The sequence below is a fragment of the Urtica dioica genome, chromosome 8 (genome assembly GCF_054948205.1).
Source record: "Urtica dioica subsp. dioica isolate 48M chromosome 8, U.dioica_male_clone48M_v1_H2, whole genome shotgun sequence".
Taxonomy (NCBI): domain Eukaryota; kingdom Viridiplantae; phylum Streptophyta; class Magnoliopsida; order Rosales; family Urticaceae; genus Urtica; species Urtica dioica.
The window spans coordinates 6,105,577-6,125,219 of NC_142763.1; the positions used below are offsets into that span (position 1 = coordinate 6,105,577).

At 37.3% G+C, this 19,643-nt stretch overlaps 3 protein-coding genes across 3 annotated transcripts; 2 read left to right on the forward strand and 1 right to left on the reverse strand.

The window, feature by feature from the left end:
* Nucleotides 1-2,512: 2,512 nt before the first annotated feature.
* Nucleotides 2,513-3,552, forward strand: LOC149387612 (uncharacterized). The gene has a single exon (XM_089622199.1). The coding sequence runs from the start codon at nucleotides 2,614-2,616 to the stop codon at nucleotides 3,550-3,552; it is 939 nt and encodes a 312-aa protein (XP_089478325.1). The 5' UTR covers nucleotides 2,513-2,613.
* Nucleotides 3,553-9,495: 5,943 nt separating this feature from the next.
* RAB7B (RAB GTPase homolog G3F) lies at nucleotides 9,496-12,551 on the forward strand. Its single transcript, XM_089622909.1, has 7 exons — nucleotides 9,496-9,717; nucleotides 10,136-10,162; nucleotides 10,387-10,486; nucleotides 11,090-11,236; nucleotides 11,339-11,419; nucleotides 11,511-11,656; nucleotides 12,104-12,551. The coding sequence occupies exons 1-7, from the start codon at nucleotides 9,665-9,667 to the stop codon at nucleotides 12,168-12,170; spliced, it is 621 nt and encodes a 206-aa protein (XP_089479035.1). The 5' UTR covers nucleotides 9,496-9,664; the 3' UTR covers nucleotides 12,171-12,551.
* A 1,026-nt stretch (nucleotides 12,552-13,577) lies between these two features.
* Nucleotides 13,578-18,552, reverse strand: CHB3 (DNA-binding family protein). Its single transcript, XM_089623274.1, has 7 exons — nucleotides 17,889-18,552; nucleotides 16,772-17,301; nucleotides 15,862-16,539; nucleotides 15,469-15,635; nucleotides 14,824-15,395; nucleotides 14,443-14,633; nucleotides 13,578-14,366 (listed from the first exon to the last, which is right to left on the reverse strand). The coding sequence occupies exons 1-7, from the start codon at nucleotides 18,343-18,345 to the stop codon at nucleotides 14,004-14,006; spliced, it is 2,958 nt and encodes a 985-aa protein (XP_089479400.1). The 5' UTR covers nucleotides 18,346-18,552; the 3' UTR covers nucleotides 13,578-14,003.
* Nucleotides 18,553-19,643: the final 1,091 nt, after the last annotated feature.

Genomic DNA, 19,643 nt, shown 5'->3' on the forward strand with positions numbered 1-19,643 from the left:
AATAAAAAGAAAAAGAAAAAGAAAAACGAAGAGGAGGAACAAAATGGTCGGTCTGAATAATGGAAGGACGAAGAAACCGTTTCTCTCTTTCTTCGTCAACCAGCACATGTATTTCTCATTTTTTTTATTTTATAGATATATAGAATCTGTTATCGTATTACCTTATTTTAGAGTGTTTTTAGTAACGACTTATTAAAAATAACAAATGTTATATGATTTATTGCAGTTGCTTTATGCCTGTATATACTTCTGTTTACATTTCATGTCAGATACATGTACGTACTTCATACAAATATAGTCTTGTATAGATTTTTATTTTTTATGTATATATATGTAACACACAAATGAAAATTCGTCCCTGTATGAAGAGAAAATATCCTTTCAGTTTTCGGAATGAATGTACATATTTATGGATGAGCCTGATAATGTACCGCTGAAACAAACTCTATCAATGGCAAAATATTACCAATCAAATAAAGTTAGGTGTTCATAAAAAAAGAAAAATGTCTCAAAAAATTATGAGCAATTTAAAGTGGTCCGTCAAAAATTATAAAATCACTTTATTTCTAAAAGATAAACAAGAATTAAACTAGATACATGAGATAAACTATACCTAAATTCAATACAAGAGAAAGTCATCTCTATAAGTATGAAGTGCCCTTTTTTTGTATCGGACTCCACAAAGTGGATAGACATTTCCCTCTGAAATTCACGAAAAACTGAGTGTTGCGATATTTTCGCACATTTAAGTGCAAGTGTCGCCCAAGTAATATAGAGCAAGTTAAGATGTTGAACCCACAGGGACTAAAGTTAAATGAAACTCAAATAACTAGTCACGAATTGAACTCAACGAGATATGATTATTAACTAATTTACATAAAATAAATAAAAACACCAATTAAAATACGGATGGACGGATGTGAAGAAGACAATGCAACAGCTTCACAGGTCTCTCATATGGTTTGGGTTCACAAAATTCACGCACAATTTATACATACTCTTATTTTACTAATCACGTTCACAATTATATTATTAAATCTCACTCGAGATGTTCAAAGTCAAACAATGGTGGAGGCACATGGCAATGAGCGGGCAAATGCCTCCCATTAACTTTTCAAAATTGTAATTTTACGTTAATTATTTATTTTTTATATTTAGCCTAAATTTATATGATTGTTTTAAAAAATTCCCTTTAAAATTTTCTTTTAAAATTTGTCCCTCGACAGCGATTCCGGGCTCCACTACTGTGTTCTGAGATGTTCTATATTACATCCATGTTTGCTTATGTATGCCACAAAACAAGGTACATTTTTGTACAATTCTTAAGAAATTGTACTTCAAGTTTTAAATAGGGATATGATCTCTTCGAAATGTCTTCGAGATTTAACACGTCATTTACGTTATTTACTAAGGTTGAATTACCCATGTAATGTGTTTTCTTCTTTATAATATCTTGAATACTACAGCGTGATACGACAAATCTAATCTCAGACTGTACCAAGACATAGCAAAGTTCAAACCGTAATTGAAATGATTATATTTTTAGAATAATGTTTGAGAGAGGAAAAAAAAAATTCAAATGCTAAATGATAATTTCTATAAACCAAACTCCGCTTGTATAGAAATTAGCTGTCGTTCGAGAATGAAAGCACTCAAAGAGTGGAAACTCTGTCTCGGACACACTATTAATTGGTCAATACACTACACAAATTTTGATTTTCTATTGAAGTTTTGAATCGTATATATGGTAATTTTCAGGCGAGCTATTAGAGATCAAATATTTTCCATATGTGTCGTTTATGTCTATTAAACGATAAGTACGGCAAGTTGTATTTTCCATATTTGTTTCATTGTATTTTCCTTTATTTCCTTAATGTCTCATGGCTATATAAAGCCTTATTCTTGTACATTTCTCATGAAGATTGGAATAAACATTTTCACTCTCAATCATTCAAGATGATAGTTAGTTTTTCTCCAATTCTCAAATCCAATTTCTATCTATCATAACCTAGAAATGTAATATGGTATCAGAGCGAAATTCCGCATTCGAATTTCTAGGTTAGAGAAACACACTTCGTCATCCCCGATTCCTCGACGATCGGAATAGATCTCCGACGACAAGCTCGGTGGAATTTCATGAAGGTTGATTTCCTTTTTCCTCCGAATCGTCACATTATTGAGCGCCTCTTCTTCTCGATTTCAAGTTCTTCTCTTCATCGCTTCATCGACGGAGACGCATCGGACATTCGGAGTGATTTTTATCAAGATTCATCACCGGTGATTTCAAGCCGTTTCATTAATCAAGAATCTTCTTCCGGCGAGTCCCGCCGTGTCGACATTCAAGATCTTCTCCGGCGAGTCCCGCCGTGTCAAAGTTTCAAGATCTTCTCCGGCGAATCCCGCCGTGTCAAAATTTCAAGATCTATTTCCCGCGAGTCCCGCCGTGCCACGGCCAACAAGGTTCCCTTCTCCGGCGAGTCCCGCCGTGTCAAGGTTTCAAGATCTTCTTCCGTTGAAGACCAAGAAAGACGAGGGAAGAAGAGCAAAGAAAGATCGATAAATCAAAGACTTAAATATTTCTTTTAGTTTTTGAGGGAAAAGAAAGGTTTTGTTATGGGGAAGCTTTTGTGCGAGTCGACTACGGCAGTGGCTGAGACGTTCCAACCTTTTTCTCCGGCGACGATTCCGTGGCTGGAGGCTAAGTCAACGCCGGACGTTGATTCCACGGATCTAACTGAGGCGGCGGCGTGGGACGAGGTCGTCGGGCTTGAGGAGCAGCAGCGACGGAATCTCCGGCGACTCCACGTGAAAGGCGTGCTGTGGAAGCACTGTGAGGACGGCAAGGAGAGATCAGTGGTTTTCCGACTCACTCACGGTGGAGAAGTCCCCTTCGACGGAAACTGCCTATTCACGGCGTCGCGGAAGGCAATGGCGATGGCTTCGGAGCGTGACATCGACGCGCGGGAGCTGAGACGGCGTACGGTGTCGCGGTTCTTGGAAGATCTTGGATCCGCGACGGAGAAGGAGGCGGAGATGATCGGAGCCGCCATACGGAACATGTACTCGCCGGATCTGAGCAGCGGTTGGGGAATCCATGTCGTTCAGGAGGTCAAGCTCCACGCGAGGAAGGACGACCGTGATTCTCTTGATTCCGCCATTGACGAGCTTGTTAACATCGGAATGCAAAGAGAGATCGCGGCGGAGTCGATCTACAGAGAGCGGTGCTTGGCCATGAACGACGGTCCAAGCTGGGCGAAGTACATGTCGATCTCCGGCTCGGCCGACGATGAACACGACATCGTGACGTTGCAGTACACTGAGGATGGCTTATTGTCTGTGGACGAGAACAGGCTAGGCCACGCAGCCGCTTTCGGAGACGATATCGCCATTGAATGCCTCGCCACCGAGTTCAAGCGAGAGATTTACGTGGTTCAGGCACACGGGTCGGGACAGCGTGGCCTCCTCACTGTGACGCTCAGTCTCACAGTTGGTGTTTGGTTGCGGGTGATTGGATTCCGAGAAAGCTATGTTCTGCAATTCTGTTCTTCTTAGCGCACTCAAGGTGTTCGACAAAATGTCTCTGAGAAATTTTTTCTCAAAACGAGATCGGATCAATTCATTTCTTCATTCATACGATCGAAGTCTTCTCCGAGTTGTCTTCTCCGATATCCAAGTTCAATCCAAGATGAACTTTCGGGAAAGTTCATCTTGCGGGGGTGTATTAGAGATCAAATATTTTCCATATGTGTCGTTTATGTCTATTAAACGATAAGTACGACAAGTTGTATTTTCCATATTTGTTTCATTGTATTTTCCTTTATTTCCTTAATGTCTCATGGCTATATAAAGCCTTATTCTTGTACATTTCTCATGAAGATTGGAATAAACATTTTCACTCTCAATCATTCAAGATGAGAGTTAGTTTTTCTCCAATTCTCAAATCCAATTTCTATCTATCCTAACCTAAAAATGTAATAGAAGCATATTGGAAAAGGCTAGGAAATAAGGTAACGAAATGTGGATATCACGAGAAAAAAAAAATGAAATGTGTATTAAAAAAAATATACTGTATACTTACGTACGTATAGTCTTAATTTATGAAAATGATTTGACAGACAATAACGAGTTAGTCTTTACAATAAATAATATTTGGTAACAATTATTGGAAAATAACGACACAGAATGATCATCATGTACTAAAAAGCAACGTCGTATTGATTATTTATGCACACATTTGGTTAGTAAAAGAGCCATGTCGCCAAAGTGAGGATGTAGTTTGGAACTCGGGAAACATGATGAATAAGAAAAATATGGTTTCTTTTTTTCTTTATTTGTGTTTGTTGACTTGTAAATTTAGTACAACAATATCTCTCGAAAATATACAGGCTCCGAATACCAATATGATTTAGACAAGACTTTCTCTTTATATTGACGAATCTAACACAAGAGAGCAGTGTTTAAAATGGGTCTGCAATAGAAGAAAGAAAAAGGCATAAACGTGTTTGTCTTTTGTGTGTAGGAATCCTCCTGGAAAGCTCCTCTCGATCCCCTATTTATACCCGTTTGGGGTCGCTCCCTTCACCATGTAGTTGTGGGCTCTTACGGTTATTCTTGTGAACGTGGGGTGATCAATCTCACGTTCTTGGTGGTGTTTTTGGTAACTGCCATCTTGGACGGTTATTACTTCTTTTGTACGGTTTGAAACCGTTGAAGTGTGCGTTTTAGAAGCTTCTCTTCTCTCCGAAGTTCTGATCGGTAAGTTTCGTTCTTATCTTATGAACGGTTCGTTCCTTTTCAATGGACAACCCTTAGGTCTATTTTACCTGAGCTCGGTGCTGGATTCTACTTACTGCTCGGGATTCCGACTAGTCTACTCGGTGCTTGACTAAATTATCCCGTAACAGTGTTGATTGATAGATTGAGAAAATTTTGAGAGAGAAAAAAATAAGGGGAATTTTATTACTAAATAGATTTAACTTTTCATGGAATTTCAAGGGGAAAAATGTCCAAATTTTGAGATATGGGGCCAATATTTATCTATATTTTCTTACTAATCTTTTTTCCCCTTAGATTTTTCATGATTTGCAGATACAAAATAGAATTACGGTTTGTTCTTCTCGGTTTTCTTCTATTTTCATTAAAAAAATTTATATTTTTTTTCACATTTTCTCGCATTTTTCAAGTTCCAATAGATTCTCAGTAACTTGAATAAACAATTTAAAGAACATTGATGGGGGGTGACGAATCTCAACGCTCTAGACAAATAATATTTTTAATAGGATTTGTGACTTGAGATATTGTTTACACTTTACATGGTCTTTTTACAGGGTTTGGTCAACTTGAGAATCCTCCTCACATAATCTCGAGGCTTGGCTTAGGTCGTGTAATATCCTTTGGATATATCCAATCGTGTCCGGAGCATTTTGACACGACTGCCATTCGAGACAACCCTCGAGACAGCCAAGGTTGACCAGTTAGTCATTGGTGCGGGTATTGGCTTAACTGGGTATTTATTTAACTTGTAATGAGGACTGCGATTTTAATTATTTGAGATTAATATGTACTCTTTCTATATTTGTGAGGGCTGAGGCGACCGTTATCAAGTGATTGGGACATCGGCCCGAATTCATTGACTTCTCTTTCAGCTTTGCGCCTTGTCCATGTTTTTTGAGGGACGAATAGAGACTTTATTTGCTCATGCACATCACACTACAACGATAACAAAATAGCCGTCTTTGATGTATATGTAAAGGGAAACTTGATAAACCAAGCTTAGTGTAGCATGTGTTTTGAAAACCAAACCATATTTTTGGTCTTTTAGAGAAACCAAACATTTGTCTATGTAAAATGTCCAAATTACCCTTAAATTAAAATTCTTTTCAAAATCAATCCTTTTTTCTCTGCACTCCCCTTCCTTCCCATTTCACGCGTGCCTTTCCCATTCCCTTCCCTTTTCAATTCAAAACCCAAAAAAAAAACCCGCTCATCCCGTCCCAAACCCCCACGCACGGCAAACCCCCACGCACGAATGGGTAAGTTTCGATCCCTGATTCGACGATATTTTGTAAGAGATTTGTTTGATTTCCTGAAAAAAAAAAAAAAAAAAAAAAAAAAAAGAGTTTGAGTTCGTCATGTTGGATCCAGAAAAAATTTCGAAATTGTTGTCTGTAATTTCGAACTTTATGTCTATAATTGTTGTCTGTAATTTCGAACTTTATAGCTGTTCGAAATAACAGCTATAAAGTTCGAAATTACAGACAACAATTTCGAACTTTTTTCTGGATCCAACATGACGAACTCAAACTCTTTTTTTTTTCTTCAGGAAATCAAACAAATCTCTTACAAAATATCGTCGAATTAGGGATCGAAACTTACCCATTCGTGCGTGGGGGTTTGCCGTGCGTGGAGGTTTGCCGTGCGTGGGGGTTTGGGACGGGATGAGCGGGTTTTTTTTTTTTTGGGGTTTTGAATTGAAAAGGGAAGGGAATGGGAAAGGCACGCGTGAAAAGGGAAGGAAGGGGAGTGCAGAGAAAAAAAGGATTGATTTTGAAAAGAATTTTAATTTAAGGGTAATTTGGACATTTTACATAGACAAATGCTTGGTTTCTCTAAAGGACCCAAAATATGGTTTGTTTTTCAAAACACATGCTACACTAAACTTGGTTTATCAAGTTTCCCTATGTAAATAACTAAATAGCTTTCCAAGTCTCTAAAATATCTCTTAATTTAAGTAATGATGTTATAATTATTTTAAAAAAATCTCAAGACTATTATTATAGGAGAGTTAGACATCAAATAAGCTATTATTGATGTATATGTAAATAACTAAATAGCCTTCCAATTCTCTAAAATTAATATCTCTTAATTTAAGTAATGATGTTATAATTCTTTTTCAAAAATCTCTAAGTCTATTATTATAGGAGAGTTAGGCATCAAATAAGCTATTTTTAATATTTGAATATTTTAACGATAATTTTAATTAATGATAGTCACGAGGTTATTTGAAATAGCTTATACTATTATATTTCACTAAAATATAACGAGTAATTTTGTCATTTTCATTAAATTATATGCGTGTATATATACGAATATAAAGCATTTATTTATATAAAAGTAAAAAAAAAAACATTTATTTAAATATTCAATTACCTCTATTTTAGTAACCTATCTAAAGTGCTAATACATCTAGGATACATCTTGTTTTCTATTAATAGGGACATGAATGAAATTTTATTTTTCTTTTTATTTTGAAAGAGGAAAGAAAAGAAGAATATGCGACATAGAATCTTCTACGAAAAATACAGGTGGGCGACAACTACATATAGTCCGTGGACATTACTCACACACGCGCACACACACTTACCAAAAAAAAAAAAAAAACTGAATATGTGACTATTAATCATAATAAATTATCCTACTTTTATTAAACATCACATCTAATTATTATGTTTTTCATGTATGGTATATACTATTGAATTAGCTGTCATAGAACTTTTTTTTTAAGGATAAATCAAATTTATATATAGATGTCCGTCAAATTAAACAAAAATCAGTACAAAATTTCCTGATATATAGTCAAGTACATTTAATTATCTAATTTTAAACAAATATTCAAGAAAGAAAATTAGTTATTTAAATAGTTTTTTAAGGAAACTTAAATGTAGTTTAAACCTTAAAATCTCTTAACATATAAATTCAATTATTAGCGTCATTACATACTACATACATTCTGGTTATTTTTGGTTTTCAAAATTCAACAAAAATTTAGTTTTACAAAAGAGATTTGTAAGTAAGTAGCCATTTTATAAGGGATAGTTTAAATTACTAGCCAAACTATTAACAAATTCGGGGAAATAGCCCACGTTGATTGGAGTTGCCCAAAATACCCTTTTGCCCAATTCATCTATTTTTCTCTCGATTGATCTCTGCCGCCACAAAACTCTAATCGAAACTGTCATCCAATTTAAAGGCTCATGTCTTCGCCGAAAAAACCACCGCCAGAGCTCCGTCTCCGCGGATTAGAACATCATCGACTGTGAAGAGAACTCCGATTTCAGATGGGAGAAGAGTGAAATCGGACGAAAATCCACGTGTCGGTCTCCGCCGTGATCGTGACGGCGACGGAGGAGAACGTCGGTCCTCAATCTCCCTCTTCTTCGGCGACGAAGTTCAAGAACAAGAAGTCCATGGTTGAGAAAGCGGAGACGATGACCAGAGCTCTCGACGAGGCGGTTCCGCTGAGCCGCTTCGGATCCACGAGGCGATGAGGTATTCTCTCCTCGCCGAAAGAAACAGAGTCCGACCGGTCCTTTGCCTCTTCGCCGATTGAGACGCGGCGCCGCCGGAGTTTCCGGTGGCGGCGACGATGGAAGGCTCGGCGTGACGAAGGAGCCACTCGATGGTCTCGCCGTCGGAGCGGTGGCCTAGATCGCGCGTGAGCTGGAAGATCCTCGCGGCGCACATCGCCGGCATTCTCACGCGCCGCCATCGGCCGTCGACTTTGGTGTGCCGGTCGCAGGAGGTCGACAGTGGAGATCGCTTCCTGATCGCGGCGGCGAGCTGAGGATTCTTTGAAGGAACGACTATGGAGGCGGAGGAGTTTGTTACGGCACAGAGATATGCAAAAGAAAGGATATAGAACCCACACTTGGGCAGTGGTGCGTGGGACCCACCCCAGTCACATGAATTCACATGTTTTTTATTTTCACATAATTCATAAAATATACTAAATTAAATTATCTTGCGGTGCATATATTCTTTTTTAACATGACAATGAGATGTTTAATTTATAATTTTCTGTTATATTAATTAGAAAATGTTATGATTAATTTGTAAATGTATCTAATAAGATTTACTGTCGTTCTTGTTATGGTTAATAAGATTTACTGTTATTTTTGTTACAGTTAATAAGATTTACTATTGCTTTTGTTACAGTAAATAAGATTTATTATTGTTCTTGTTACGGTAAATAATATTTACTTTTGTTCTTGTTACAGGAAATAAGATTTATTATTGTTCTTTTTACGGTAAATAATATTTACTTTTGTTCTTGTTACGGTAAATAAGATTTATTGTTGTTTTTGTTACGGTAAATGAGATTTACAGTTGTTCTTATTACGGTAAATAAGATTTACTATTTTCTTGTTACGGTAAATAAGATTTACTATTATTCTTGTTACGACAAATATGTAGTTTTTGCTATTGTTAATTAGATTTATTAATTTTTTTTTTGTTATGGATGATATTATTTACTATGATATTTACTATGATAGTTAATAATATTAACCTAAGGGTATTATTGGAATATTAGAATGTTGTCATGATAAATTGGTTATTTTCTTAAATATATTAATAGTTGGGCTATAATTTTAAAGTAGGGGATGTTATTTTGGCCAGTTCCTTGACCCCTTTACAAAATTCGAAATTTTACTGTGATGTAATATTGTACAAAATTCCAAATACTAAAAAAAGGGTATTTCGGAAATAAAGAAAAGAAAATGAAAATCATTTATGGAAATTTTTGTTAAGAAACAAACTACAGGTCAGTCCAGCTCTGTGATACCAAAAGACTAGAAAGCTCCGACCAGTTTTCGTCTATAGATCTCTCTTTCTCTCTCTCTCTCTTTCTCTCTCTCGATCCGTTTGAATCTCGAGTCCGTACACCATGCCATCTCGGAGAAGAACGCTGTTGAAGGTCATCATCCTGGGTGACAGTGGGTACGTATCTTTGGGGTTGTTTATCGGTTCAATTATCGTTTCTAGGGTTTCGATTCGAACGATCGTTCCAGATCTTGCTTTTTATTTATGTCTTTGCGGTTGATTCGATTTTCACAATTGATTATATGTGAATTCAGTCGTAAAGAATATTTTGCTTGATCATTCCGTTCTATGGAAGATGTTCTCCATTGATCTTATGCATAAAATTGGACCCAATTTTTGATCTTTTCATTTTTAATATTTCGTAGGGAAAGAGAGATCTTATTAGATATTATTCCTATCAGATGAACGAATTTCCCACTGAATTAAACAGAGTGTATGTGTGTGTGCGCGCGCGCGCGCGTGTGAGATTGTGTTGTGAATTCTCAATCCAATTTATCTGCTAAAACCTGTATTTCTTTTTTGATTTCATTTGCAGGGTGGGCAAGACCTCTTTGATGAATCAGTATCCTTGGACTAAGCTATCTGATATATTCACATATACATATATATATATATATATATATACGTATATGTCTATAAATTTCTTGTTCAGGACGTATATAGCTTGTAATCATGTGGGTTTTGTTAGGCAATTGAGATTGAATTCTCTTTCTTAAAAATTAAATTCGTATAGCCGTTCTTTTGGGTTTGTTGCTCTGTTTTTTTCCCTTGACATACTTCTTATAGGTATGTGAACAAGAAGTTTAGCAACCAATACAAGGCCACAATTGGAGCCGATTTTCTGACAAAAGAAGTGCAGTTTGAAGATAGGCTCTTCACCTTGCAGGTAATTGATAGTTCTCTTACCAGCATGTGCACTGAGCTTTTACATATTTTCCAGCCATATCCTTTGTATTTATCAGTTGGTTCTGTCTATGTTGTTTTTGTCTAAGCTGTCTTGTTGATTTCGCTCTCTTGGATTTGCCGTAGTTCAAACCAGGCACAAATGGGATATATTCACTGATTAAGTATCAAATGCTTGCTGCTTTACTTTAATGAACTGGTTTTGCTCTATTTTTTCCTTGGTTGTTTTATTTATGTGTGACAGCAGAAAAAACTTCCACAAGTATGTTCTCTTTCTGCACAATTGATTACTATAATGTGTCAGAAAATTGGTCCTTTCTTCTTTTTCATGGTTATTACCCTAGTCAACTTATCTTACTTTTCGATGATATGCACAAGGAACAGCGTAAGCAAAATATTCAAATCTCTCCGTAAGTACTGCCTTAAACTTTGGTGAAAAAACATCTTTTAGTGGTTTCTTTTTCTTCTTCTTCCAAGACTTAAAATCTTATATTGGGTATTTGATAATCATGCTGTGCTCTAAGGCTTGATACCCCCGACATTGACTTTGGGTTTGTACTTTTAATTTGTTCATATGTTTGCACAGATTTGGGACACAGCAGGTCAGGAGCGATTCCAAAGCCTCGGTGTTGCTTTCTACCGTGGTGCTGATTGCTGTGTTCTTGTTTATGATGTCAATTCCATGAAGTCCTTTGACAATCTCAACAACTGGAGGGAAGAGTTCCTTATTCAGGTATGTCTTTACTATTCATTTATATATATATATATATATATATATCCAGAGAGTTCTGCCATTTTGAAATTCGTGTGCCCTAATGATTTGAGGAACCTGCAGGCAAGCCCTTCGGATCCTGAAAATTTCCCTTTTGTTGTCATAGGAAACAAGATTGATGTAGATGGTGGAAACAGCAGAGTGGTATGAATTTACTTTGATTTGTTATTTTTTTGACGTAAAAAATGTATATGTTCACGTGACTAACCCCAGTCGCTCGTCGTTGATTCTCTAGGTTTCGGAGAAGAAAGCTCGGGCTTGGTGTGCATCGAAAGGGAATATTCCCTACTTTGAGACCTCTGCCAAGGAAGGAATCAATGTCGAAGAAGCTTTCCAATGCATAGCAAAGAATGCGTTGAAGAGTGGGGAGGAAGAGGAGATGTAAGTCTACAAATCTTTGATAAATACTTGTCGATATTGTTTTGCATGTACAAGAATAATTCTGCACTAGGCTCTTATTAATGAGTTCTAGTATTGTGGTTAATTTCTTTTAAGGAGTTTTAGTATTGGAGCCGTGTAAAATAACAAAATTGTGACTGAGCCTGAGCCATTATGAATAACCTTCTAATCTTTGAAATGAAATACTTGATAGCATTTATATTCCACCACATCTCAGCTAAAGTTGATCATAGTCAATTTGTTACTATATTCCCTAGTCAAGATCATGCTATTAATAGATACACCTGCAAATCCTTTTATAGTGTCAAATATATGTTTAAACAACTACATTCTCCAGATTGTCTCTGGTGCATTTTCTACATTAGAAGTCGCTTATTTTATCATTTTTTTTTCATCTAAACTCTCATTTTGATTTTTGCCTCTTTAAAGATACTTGCCCGATACCATTGACGTCGCAAACAACAACCAGTCGAGGTCAACCGGGTGCGAGTGCTAAGTGACGGTTGCTTCATTCTTTTTTCTCTAGCAAGCCAATAAAAAAAAGTTATGTTCAGATTTGAAGAGACTATTTCTCCAGTTCGTTTGGTTTTGTATGCAAACACACTGTACATTAGCTGTTTGTGAGAAACAAATCGGTCCAAAAAAAAAATTGCTTGTTGGGTTTGGATGTACTTTTCAATCGTCGTGCTCTGTGTTCTTTGTAATTAAATCGGCATTTGATCCTCTTCCCTTCATTGTGAATTCGGTACGTTTTTATGTTCATCATTTTTGATGATTTGTGTAGTTCTTATGTAGAAGGGATTAAATTAAGGGGACGAGACTTTGGCATAAATATTCTAATAATGCTATTACGTTGCTGTAACTGTACATCGATTGAGATAGTGCGATTTTCAAAATCTGTTTTTACAACGTTGTGATTTTAACCTTTGCTTTTCAAAAATATCGAGATCATACCTTCTGCTTAACTAAAATGACGAAATTATTCCTTGAAATGGATAATAGTGTCACAAATCTCTCTTTCATTGATATTAACTCTTATATAATAAAAACATAATCAAATCCAAAACAGTATTCTAACTTTCAAATTTCAAATTTTGAAATAAAAATAACCTTAAATTGAAATTAAATAATAAAATTCATATATCCTAATAAATGACTTCATTCTGTGTTCGACTTGCAACTGTGAATCATGAGTTTCTTGTTCGAATCTGTAATTTTGATGACTATCAACTGTCGATTTTTACCATTTTGCCTCTTTTTGCGTTCTTCACGATTAACATGCTGCTGTTTATTTTTTGGTTTTTAAATAAATTACATATATGACGTGAATGAATAAAGATAATTGGTGTTTACATATAAATATTATAGTCAACATCAATTAAAAGTCAATAAAAAGAAGATTTGTGGCATTGTTGTCTATTTCGGGGTATAATTTCGTCATTTTAGTTAAACAGAGGGTATGATCTCGACATTTTTGAAAACCTAAGGTTAAACTCGACATTTCACTAAAACACAAGTTATATATGTTTCATTTTGTCAACTGACGAGCTTTCACATTGAAACCCTAGATTTGGGAAGCTAGTGGCTTGATGACGACATCCGCAACCCGAGCCCGACTGAAGTTGGAGGTATTTGTGCGGCTAAGTCGGAAAAAGTACCGGAAGTCACTTTCTCTAGGGTACCCTGTGTATGTGCCCTATAAAAAATTGGACTTTAGTCACTGCCAAAACAACAAATATCATAAAAAAAAGTAAAGCGTTGAATAGATCCACGTAGCTTTCTTTCATGTTCGTCTAAAATTTAAAATCTCATTTTCGAAGTCTCATTTCCAAAGTGCAATCTAACCGAATGGGACATAATTAAGTGATGCGATACTTGAATTCCATAAATACTCAATCATGGGGAAAAAAGAAGTGGACACCTTCGTAAATGTAACGTACAAGTCAAGCTATCAGAACTCTAAGTTGAACCAATGGAGAACAACGTATTTGGATCACAATCTTTCTAAACTAATATTACAGGTCACTAGTATTCCCATTCATAAATATAGATCTGAATTACATGAATCGACTGGCCAAAAGAATCCTGATCGTCCAAAGGGCATGTAAGAACTGAAGCTTTTGCTTAATCTCGGCTTGCCTTAGTAAATCTCACCAAGGCTAAAGGAATCATTGTTAATCCCTAATGAACCAGTTACCCCATGATGTGTGCGACTTTCCAAGCATCATGTCTTCAAAAAAAAAAAAAATCGGAAACTCACTGGCTGACTATGCTAACGGTGGTGCCAAAGAAAAGTCGAAGTTCTGATACACATGTTGGCCTCAAGTTTTTACTGTGTTCCAACGGAAGAGAGTTTTTCCGGGGCAGAAGGCCGAATCGAGCTTCCTGACAAAGGCATTGAAGGGGTTGGAGCCACTGTTCCGACTTGGGGTCTCTGCGCCGGTGGCCTCTGGGAAACCATGCCTAGCGGAGGCCTCGGAACCTGGCCAGCAACGTTCATGCCGATCCTATTGGCAGGCATCGAGGATGGTATCATCCTAGACGAGGAAGCAGATATGCCAAGCCGGGAAGCGATTATCGCTGCTCGTTCATGGTAAAGCCTCTGCCTAGACCGTTCCAATTGCTCCCTAACCCTCATCACTACACTTTCCATATCATTGAAGAAGGCCAACTTGTACTCCAGTTTCTGCAACTGTGTGGGGACAAAAATATCAAGTTGAGAGTCCATGATTGTGAAGAGCCGTGATTTTTAATTTTTTTTAGAGTACCTGCTTTTCTATCAACAGAGTTGAGAGTTGTCGGATTAGTTCTTCTTCTTGGTTGGCCAGAAGTTTTGCCTTCACTGCTGCTGCTGAAATGGCGGTGACCGCAGCACGCTTCAGTTTATCGGGTTTGTCTTCTTCTTTTGTCTCTAAAGATTCGGGCTTTTCTTTATCAGTCTCTTTATTGTCATCATCAGCTGGGAAGAACAGATAAAATGACTTGGGTCAGCAGACTATTCTTGGTTGATTATGAACTTTTGTTTGCGAAAAAAAAATGAGCATAAACACATGCACGTTTAGGCATAGCAGTTGAACAATTTTACTAAAAAAACTAGTCATAAAAATCATAGGAGAGAGAGAGAGAGAGAGGGAGAGAGAGAGCTCTACTTGCTCTGTTTTCGACAGTTGGGTTATCTGAAACTTGTTGCAAGGGGTCATTCTTTTCTGACTGTTGAGGAACCATTTCTAAATCTTTTGCTTTCTCAGAAGGCTTCACTTCAACTGAGCTCGCAATTTCAGGCTGTTGACTCTCCTCTTTCGAGGGCAGAGGATCAGATGCTGCATCTACATGTTCTGAAGCTTGAGCTTCAGTCATTTCTACATCTTTCACTGTCTCTGTCGACTCAGGAGGCTCTCCTGGTTTTTGTTCCGTCTCCTTCAACGAACTTGGTGGAAGCTCAGCCTCGGCCTTCTCATCAGCCGGTTCACTCACAGTTGACGGTAATTCATCAGTTTTCATGTCAGTAATTCCTGATTTGTCTGAATTAGTGGGTCCCACCTCCTCGCAACCAACTGCTTCCTCCGGGGGTTCGCTATCTGGCACACTCTGTGGTGTCTTTTCTTCAAGAGTAGAATCTTGACTTTTCTTGTTGCAATTATCCGTTGATAAATCCACTTTCTGGCTTCCTTGTTCTTGGGTTTCTTCCTTTTGATTCTCCACGGCAGTCGCTTCAGCAAGGCTGCAAAAGTTTCGATATTGTAAGACAGAACAAAAAAATCTGAACATATGCACCGGTAGATTAAAAAAAATACCTATGAAGCTCAGCTGGTTCCTTAGTTTCATTTGGTGGATCTTCCAATATAAAGCAGTGCCTTGTAGCAAGCTCAATCGCTGGAGAGTTTCCAGATAATGATTTCAAAGAGTTATGAGCCGAAGCAGTTGCAAGGTCGGGTCCAACCAAATTTGAGAGAAAAGCGGCCTGAAAAAGAAAACTGTATATATGTGATCTACCAACTACATATATTACTTAGAGACTTAAGTAATCCATACTTCCATTGAAACTACTTCAGATGCAAATAAAAGTACTGTATCCCAATTATTTCGGGTTTTTAATATCCTCCAGAACTTACTTCATATCTTTTATACATTTACCCGACTATTACTCTCGTAATCCAAAAAACAAGGTATATACAAATTTGACTAACCATCGCCATGACAGGATTTCCCACTTCTGCAAATGAAATTGGGCCATCAGGTGCGAGAGGATACCCGACAGCTTCAAATGCTTCTTTAAGAGCCTTCATTGCACAATCTTCTCCTGTCTCCGGAGAATCTTTGGATGCACTTTCCTCCTCCTGTTTTGAAGTCTCCTGCGAAGCTTTTGTGTCATTTACATCTTCTGGTTTTGAAGCGTCCTGACTAGATTTCCCTTCTTTCGTTTCTTCTTTTGAAGTTTCCTTCGGCGAAGTTGGTGATTGATCGTCCTTAGCAGGAGTCACACCTTCAGTTGCTTGAGCGGCGTCTTTAGGAGCTAATGAATCTTTCTGAGGTAAATCTTTCTGAGCAGAAGATGGATTTGCAGTTTCTTTGGAATGGGAGTCAATATTATCATTTAAATCAAGAAAGCTATCCTCAATTGGCATTTGAACAAAGTGAAGTATGCATTGAGCTTTTGTTTTCGTAGCAACGTGTTCTGCAATCTCACTCCAGTTTTCTTTATAAAGTTCTAATGCTTCGAGGAGAAGGAGAGTCTCCTGATCCGTCCACTTTCCACCACTAAGCCCAGGAACCTCACCAGGTTCCATAAGAATAAAATCCGAAGATGACATTCCCGAGTCGAATTTTTTATTACTAAAGCAATCGAAGCATAGATCAAAATCCGCCTGTTAAATAATAACAAAATCAATAAATGAGCAGAAACTATTAATGTTCAATTCTTATCCTGTAGGGGTTTCTAAACATCATATTTCAATCCTAGTGATTTTGTTCTTTGAAATTTAACTCGACCTCAAACTCAATAAACCTGACCTCTGGATATAACTAGTCGCTCCTCGCATAGGGAAAATAGATTGCAAGTTTAGATTCTTTTTAACAATGTTAGAGAACGAAACTTACCTGCTTCTGACAATGGTAGCGCTTGCGTGAGCAATCAGCCGAACAAGAGTTGCAATGGTACTCAACGGACGGACCTTCAGGTCTCATCAACTCTTCAGCGATAGGAGGCTCTGGAAACAGCCCGGATGGCACAGTCGGAGCTGTAACACTATTCCTGGGAACAACATGCTTTGATGATTGTGGTGTTTCAAACCGATACAACTTATCAGCTAAAGAAACTGTTTTCACTGCACCACCGTCGCCATCAGCGCTGTCCGTTTCAGAACTTGATTGTGGGAATGGGTGGAAATTTATCAAACCCCAGTAGTCCAGAAATTCCAGGACTTCTTGTCTGGCATCCGAGTCTGCAACTTCAAGTTCAGATAAGTCTTTCAACTCAATCTGTGTGCTTGGATCAGAATGGAATTTTCTCATAATCCAATTGCGAATCTCCAAGTATGAACCGGAGGTACGTAACTCAGACTTCCTGTTGAAAAAAGATGGCAATGTCTGCTCCTCAACAGGGTGTATTTTAGTCCACGAAAACCATCCTGAAAACAGAAAAGAAAAATGAAAATCACTTGGTTTTCCAAGGAACAAAAGCAATTTTAGCATTTCCTAAGTTCAAACAACAGGGGAAATGAACAGAAACAACAAGCATGGTTAAGAGGAACGACGTCATTTCCAACTAATCTAAAAAATATCCTCACATCTCCTTCAGATTACCTAATTCCTTTCACAAACCTAAAAGGAAAGATATAAAACACTAACCAATTCCGTAAAGTCTCAACTCTTCCCCTCAAAATTTTCATTGCCCTTTTCCAAGCACTTCCCTAACACAGAGTGTGAGCGCTGATATAGCTAACAAGATAAAACAGGAATTAATGGAACCTCAAGAAGCACTGACCAAACACTACTACAACTCAGGAACACAAATTTAATTTTAGACCTGAAACAAATTTACCACCTAAATTTATGCGCCAAAAAAAAAAAAAAACCAACAGAAACGAAAACAATGCTAAGCCAAACTAAGTTCCGATGTAAAAAAGCTATCATTGACCTCATATTTGAACCGAAAATGAACAAAAAAGAAGCGAACTCTTAAACGAAAGATTAGAGAAAAATCGAGAACACAGACCACAATGGTTCGGAACCACATGAGCGGTAGCGCTTCGAGATCCGATTGTCTTAAACTTGGCCTCGATCGCAGCCTCGATCGCCTCAAGTTCGTTCTCCTTCCGCATCGCCGCCTCCGCGGCGGCCTCTCCGGCGGGAGTTTTCGACGGTTTCACTCCGAAAGCCGGCGGAGCCTGCGACGGCGCGGATGCCGATCCGAGGCCAGTGGGACCCTGGCGAGCTCTGGTGAGCGGACCGTTGTGGTTGTGGATCGAAATGAGAGGGTGAGATTGGGAGAGGAGAAAGGATTTCTCGCGGTTCGCGCGTTTCGATGAAGCCGAGGACGACGATCCCCCCGAGCCGAGGGCGCCGGACTTTCGCTTCTGGCCTCCGCCGCGGCGGCGCGACGAGGTCGGCTCAGCGGAGGCCGGCGAGTCCGCCCCTCCTCCGGCCGCCGCGTCGCGCCGTTTCTCCTCCATGGAAAGAGAGAGAGAGAGAGGGGTTAGGGTTTAGGTCTTTTGGTGTTGAGAGAGAATTTTGAGTGGCGAAAGATTTATTCTTCTTCTTCTTCTTCTTCTTCTTCTCTGTCGTCGTCGTCGTTTGTTGATATTACTATTGCCAGTCCTGTATTTGTTGCTTCAACTCACTCGTAGGCTCGTAGCTCGAGTGGGGTTTTTTTTTTTTTTTTTTTTTTTTGGGGTTATTCTACCGTTAAAGTGGAAGAAGAAATCTGAGTAAATTACATGTTTTTGTTAAAAATGCTCCGTCTATATTATTTTTCCATGTCATCCTATTGATTAAATATATTAGAGATAATAAAATTAAGTGTATCAGATGAAAATGAAAATTTTTAAAAAAGTATTGTTGTTTGATACATATATATTATTATTGTGTATGTATATTTTTTTATGTATATATATGTTCTGAATGATTTTATAGTAATAACCTTTAATTTTAATTTTTCTACAAAATTTAAAAATAATTCATCATGCTTTATTGAAATTTATAAATAAAATATCTTAGATAATGTCAATGTAAGTGCATTATCAATTTATTTTGTTATAATAATACCCCATAATTTGTCTAATTTTTTTTAAAAATTTGCTGTTTTATATTTAATTTTATAAATTCACGCATAGTTTCTTATAATAGCAGTGTGAAATCATTTTATTAAATAAAATATTAACAAATTTTTTAAAATAAAAGTAAAATATTAGAATAAATTAGAAAAACAATTTAAAAGACAAAAAAAAAAAGATTAAAAAGAATGAGGTGATGTTTTCGTTACAACAATGTACTTTATATTAAGCTAAATGTACGTAGTTGTAATTTTTCCTTTCCTAGCACCGGTACATGGTGCAAATTGCAATGATGAATGAGCCATCTCCTTGTATGGTTGAATCTATTTGGACTTTGTTCAAAGCAAGGTTCGAAATGTCGTTTTTGAGCCTCCTGATTTATGGAAATTCGACACGCCGACAAAAAAATGAACGAAAAAAATGTCGAAAATGACAAATGAAATGCCGTTTTCGATGGAAAACCGATATGCCGATGGAAAACCGAACGGAAATATTGTTGTTGAATATGTTAATATATATATATACACATGATAATATATCTTTGACTTTTTAAACTTAAGATTTATGGCAACTATATTTTATAATCTTCAATACGTAATTGTTTTTACACCAATCTAATATCCAATATTTCAATACCCACAACTTGTTAATTTCAATCTCACATAACGTATTTATACCCAATACACAAATTTATACAT

What these genes read in the sequence shown, in the direction of transcription:
- LOC149387612 (XM_089622199.1), top strand. Translation starts at nt 2,614, where the DNA reads ATGGGGAAGCTTTTGTGCGAGTCGACTACGGCAGTGGCTGAGACGTTC.
- RAB7B (XM_089622909.1), top strand. Translation starts at nt 9,665, where the DNA reads ATGCCATCTCGGAGAAGAACGCTGTTGAAGGTCATCATCCTGGGTGAC. An exon ending in ATCATCCTGGGTGACAGTGG is followed by an intron (nt 9,718 to 10,135) that starts GTACGTATCTTT and finishes TTTCATTTGCAG; the next exon opens with GGTGGGCAAGACCTCTTTGA. An exon ending in ATAGGCTCTTCACCTTGCAG is followed by an intron (nt 10,487 to 11,089) that starts GTAATTGATAGT and finishes ATGTTTGCACAG; the next exon opens with ATTTGGGACACAGCAGGTCA.
- CHB3 (XM_089623274.1), bottom strand. Translation starts at nt 18,345, where the DNA reads ATGGAGGAGAAACGGCGCGACGCGGCGGCCGGAGGAGGGGCGGACTCG. An exon ending in GCTACCATTGTCAGAAGCAG is followed by an intron (nt 16,540 to 16,771) that starts GTAAGTTTCGTT and finishes ATTATTTAACAG; the next exon opens with GCGGATTTTGATCTATGCTT. An exon ending in GAAATCCTGTCATGGCGATG is followed by an intron (nt 15,636 to 15,861) that starts GTTAGTCAAATT and finishes TTTCTTTTTCAG; the next exon opens with GCCGCTTTTCTCTCAAATTT.